At 50.3% G+C, this 4,661-nt stretch overlaps 1 protein-coding gene across 1 annotated transcript; it reads right to left on the bottom strand.

Annotated features, from left to right (window-relative positions):
- Nucleotides 1-332: 332 nt before the first annotated feature.
- MRPL2 (mitochondrial ribosomal protein L2) lies at nucleotides 333-4,541 on the bottom strand. The gene is made up of 7 exons (XM_005900115.2): nucleotides 4,364-4,541; nucleotides 2,585-2,753; nucleotides 1,693-1,834; nucleotides 1,468-1,583; nucleotides 1,282-1,392; nucleotides 931-1,004; nucleotides 333-587 (listed from the first exon to the last, which is right to left on the bottom strand). Exons 1-7 carry the CDS (start codon nucleotides 4,457-4,459, stop codon nucleotides 375-377), a joined length of 921 nt encoding a protein of 306 aa, XP_005900177.1. The 5' UTR covers nucleotides 4,460-4,541; the 3' UTR covers nucleotides 333-374.
- Between the last annotated feature and the right edge of the window lie 120 nt (nucleotides 4,542-4,661).

Genomic DNA, 4,661 nt, shown 5'->3' with positions numbered 1-4,661 from the left:
CCGGGGCGGAGCCGCCGGTGCCACCTCGGCGACGCACGGCGCCTCCTCTCCGGCACCGCCCTTTCCTCTTCCTTTTGGTCCCCCTCCTTCTGCCACCGGAAGTACCTGCCCCTCTAACCAAAGTCAGAACTGGAGACGACTTTGGAGGTCATTTACTCCCTCTCCGTGACATATAGTGGGATTGAGGCCAGGGGGCGGCTGGAAGTGAGACGGGGGGCCGGCCCCAGTCCTCGCCCTATATTTTCCTTTCTCCTCCCCCAACGGTTGTTCACTTCCGTCCCCTCCAACACCTGTCCAGTAATGTACCATCCTCCCCAGAAAAACCAGAAACGTTAAAAAAAAAATAGGGGCCATTTTATTAGAGTCCAGGAATATCAGTTTTGGGCAGCAGCTGAGGGCAGCTTCACGTAACTCTTCATGGGGGGCAGCGGCCGGATCTTTCGGCCTGCCCAGCCCCCCTTGCGGTGCCATCGCCCACTGTTCGGCCTCTTTCCCAGCCAGCGGTTCCGCCCAGCCTTGCCGATGACCCGTTTGTTGTGGTCAACGTTGGAGACTCGGCCCACTGTGGCTGTGCACGTCTCCAGCACCTGATGCAGAGAGCAGATGGAGGGGAATGCACCATGCGGGGAAAGAACCTGACACGTTGAGGGTAGGGACTCTGGGGAACTTCTCAAACTCAAGGAGAGAAAGGGAGAAAATACGGGAAAAGCACAACATAACTGAACCCGAATGCAGGTCCTACAGTAGTTGAGAATGAAAGGCACTGCTCCCTACTGCCAGCCCGACAAGGCACACCTGGTCACATGGCAAAAAGGACAGACCTAGCTCCAGGCACTTCCCAACATAAAACACCTGGGAACTATCCTGGACAGGTAAGGTACATTCCAAAAAATTCCTCCTGTACTGACCCCTCCCACCCCCACCATGCACCTGCATCTGCCTCTTAGAGGGCAGCTGGATAATGGCTGTCCCGTTCACCTTCCGTAGCAGCACGCCACAGGTCCCTGGGGAAGGGAAGAAACAGCTGCGACCCTCCACAAAGCAGGAGGTGGGAGCCACCACCCCACACACTGCCCTTGTTTTCCCTTTGAGGAGTAGAAACAGTGAAGCAGGAGGCATATGTGGTTTTAGGTCAAAAACACAACCACCTCTTCAGCCTTGTTTTCCCTCTTTTTCTCTGCCAGTGGACGAGATGTGGGCCCATGGGTTCAGAGAGCTGCAACCTCAAGTACCCCCTGGCCTTTCAAACTGTAAGATCCCAACAAGTTCCTTTCTTCATACCGGCAGCTCGGATATACTGGGCCCCGCGGCCTGGCTCACTCTCCACATTGTTGATGAGGGTCCCCACTGGCAAGGCCCCAAGAGGATGGGCGTCCCCTTCCCGAGCAGCAACTAAAAGACAGAATTTCGTCAGCACCAGCACCCTTGAGCCTCTCAGCCCACACACATCTGGTGGCCATCACTCACCTGCCATTCGGCCTATGTGGTCAGAGTTCAGGATTGTGTCTCCAGCCTTCATGTTTTCTGTGGCAATGATCCAGCGTTTCCGGTTGCCCCCAGCAACCAGAGCTATGTCTGCTGACCTGTGCAGAGTGAGGGACAGGTAAGCAAACCACCTAGGCAGCCTCACATCTCCTGAAAAGCCACAGAGCAGTCAGCCAGCCACACCACCACTTCACATCCCAAACTTGCCTACAGGGATCATAGCGGACAACTATGACCTTCTCCTCAAAGGGTCCTGGCTTGGATTCCTGCTCAGGCCGGAACCGCAGAAAGTCAATCATTCGATAACGCTGCTTGTGGCCCCCGCCAATACCATGCACCTGGATACGGCCTGTGGTCAGGATAGCACAGGATCATGACCAGGTCAGATGAGTCAGTTCCCAACACTGGGAACAGACACATCCTAGGCAGAGGGCAGTGCTTTCCCAACATTACAACACAAGCAGAAAATGATTAAAATTTGCATAGCACAATGGGGTAAGTGGGAGTGAACACCCACGTGGAACCTGGTAAAAACACAATTACAGGGGGTGCTTCCCTGCTGGCTCAGTGGTAAAGAAGCTGCCTGCCAATGCAGGAGACAGGAGTTTGATCTCTGGTCTGGGAAGATGCCACATGCTATGGGGCAACTAAGCCTGTGTGCCACAACTATTGAGCCTGTGCTCTAGTGCCTGGGAACTGCCACTACTGAGCCCACATGCTTCAACTACTGAAGCTGGAGCGCCCTAGAGCCCGTGCTCCACAAGAAAAGCCAAGTGGCCCCAGCTTGCCACAAGCAGAGAAAAATCCTGAGCAGCAACAAAGATCCAGTACAGCCAAAAATACTTTTTGAAGGGTGTGCAGGAAAATGTCATGGAACTTCCTGAGTATGTCCAGTTTTCTTCCATTACCTACCTTTAGGAGCACCGGCTCTTTATGTTGTTTTCTATTCTATTCTCTCACTCTTACACACATACTACATGCAGGAGGAGTCCAATAAATGCTTTTTAACTACATTCCTCTGCCTGTATCAAAATACAGGCCAAGGGTCCTACCATGTTTTTGCTCTTTACTGCTGAAATCTTCTTGCCCTTGTTCTTACCTGTGTGGTTTCGGCCCCCAGACTTCCTCATCTTTACTGGCATAGTGGTATACTTCGTACGACTCTTCCAGGACACAAACTTAGCACTAAGGGCCACAGAGGTAAGGAGTGGGCGCCTGGGAAGCAACATCGACGCAGAGGGCAGCTGAAGGAGGACATTGTTTGTCACCTAGAAATAAACAGAAATCTTTTTCACTTGAAAGCTAATTGAAGGAGAAGCCTCAGAGAGCCAAGGGAGAGGGCACAAAGTTTAGCTTGTGGCTTCCTTCCTCCTGGAAGCGTCCCAGACCAGCTACCCCAAAACTCTACCCTTCACAAATACCAGTTCAGAATGCTTATCTAGGTGCATGTGTGTTGATCACCTCTCCTCATCTGATCCTCTCACCTCTGAAGTATTTCTTCAATGGAATGTTCTCCCCTTGGTGCATCTTCTTCCAAATTTGCCTCAAAACTCTCCTCTAAGAAACTTTTCCTTCCTTAAACAACTACCTTCTCCAGCGCTGGTTAATTCCTATATATCTATGTACCACCATCAGCACCAATGCCTTCTGCCCATTTTGCTGCATGTTTCTGAGAATTTTCCAAATATGAATGTAGGGGAGAGATCATTTATGTCTTGTTCCCTACTGTTTTCTCAGCATTTACACAGTAGGTTGGTTTGGTTTTGAATTTGAAGTACACATCTGCCAAACTCTACCATCAGTCTGAAAGGTCCAGAGAGGGTAAGACTAACTTTCCTGTAATCACTAGTTACCCAGGTCAACAAATTGGCACTTGCCATGGGTGCTTGCCATCTACCTCTACAAGGATTAAATCATGTGCTGCGGCAGTTGCTGACCTCCAACACCCCCTGACGGAGCTCAGGATGGAGAGCAGAAATGAGGCACCTGTGTTCCCAAAAACCTGGCATGACAGATCTTCAGATAATTAGATATTCTTGGAAGCTGATTTTTATGAGCCCAATTCTTTTATCTCTTCTTATCGAGAAAAACACTAAAATTCTTCATGCTGACAACTGTTTCTCGTGACTAGCAGAAGCTTCACAAAACCAGCAGAAACATTTAAAAAAAAAAAACCTGTGCTTGATTGCAGCCCACTCCCCCTTTACCAAAATCACATACATACTGTCCTTCCCTTCTGCCTCTCTGGAGCAGTTTCTCAGAGCTATCTGGGGTGTCATCTCCTGGGCTGCAGTCCTCACATTTCCCCAAATAAAACAACTCTCATGACATGCATTTTTTTAAGTCGACACCCTTGGGAACTTTGTGATATCTTCATGTTAGTCTCCAATTCTCGGTTATCTTGACCTTAATTCCATAATCTCAGCAGTAACTCATCCTTAATGGTTATAATAATGGTTAAGAGTCCCGGCTCTGAAACCAGACTGCCTAGCTCCAATGGTTGGTGTATGACCTTGAACTACTGATGTATTCTCATATATAAACTGGGACTGATAATAACTGTAAATGGTTAAAAGGGATTCACTTATTTAAAACGTTTATTATGCTTGGCTTATAAGAAGACAATAAATGTAAGTTACTGAAACTTGTGCTTTTGTCTACAAATCACTTCACCTCCAATATCTCGTTTGAGGACTCCAGTGACCCTGTGAGATAGCAACACTTAGGAAGGAGAAAGCTGAGGCTGAGCGTGACTTATTAAAGGTCACGGGCCGATGTGACTCCTAATCAGACTCTAATCTCCCACCTCGATTCTCCTGGAGGCCCCTCTCCGGCAGCCGGAGTGGAAACAACTACATTCCCGGGTAAGATGGATTACCTGGGCGGCCGGGAGCAGGCTTGGGCCGGGGACGGCGGCAATCCGGGGGGTCAGGCTCAGTGAGCCAAGAGCGCGGGTCACTACCCGCAGGGCCATGAGTTTGGCCAGATTCGGGCGTGCTCAGGACGCCACCATCACCTTTAGCCTGGCCGCCTGGCGCTGCTGGATGACGCTAACAGGTCCCCCGTGCCGTCGCCCCAACATGACGTAAAAAGAGGCGGGCCGAGAACCCGACACAAAGCAAGACACACACCTCCTTTCCTTCCTGAGCATAGTATAGCCAATCCCGGAGCGACTC

The sequence above is a fragment of the Bos mutus genome, chromosome 23 (assembly GCF_027580195.1).
Source record: "Bos mutus isolate GX-2022 chromosome 23, NWIPB_WYAK_1.1, whole genome shotgun sequence".
Classification (NCBI taxonomy): domain Eukaryota; kingdom Metazoa; phylum Chordata; class Mammalia; order Artiodactyla; family Bovidae; genus Bos; species Bos mutus.
Note: the sequence above shows the minus strand (reverse complement) of the source record. Positions and strands in the feature narration are given on the sequence as shown.

Bases quoted from the DNA above. Each gene is read 5' to 3' on its own strand.
- MRPL2 (XM_005900115.2), bottom strand. From the start codon at position 4,459: ATGGCCCTGCGGGTAGTGACCCGCGCTCTTGGCTCACTGAGCCTGACC. The intron at 1,835-2,584 runs GTAAGAACAAGG...TCCTGACCACAG, and splicing joins TGGGGGCCGAAACCACACAG to GCCGTATCCAGGTGCATGGT. The intron at 1,005-1,281 runs GTATGAAGAAAG...TCCCTTCCCCAG, and splicing joins CCAGTATATCCGAGCTGCCG to GGACCTGTGGCGTGCTGCTA.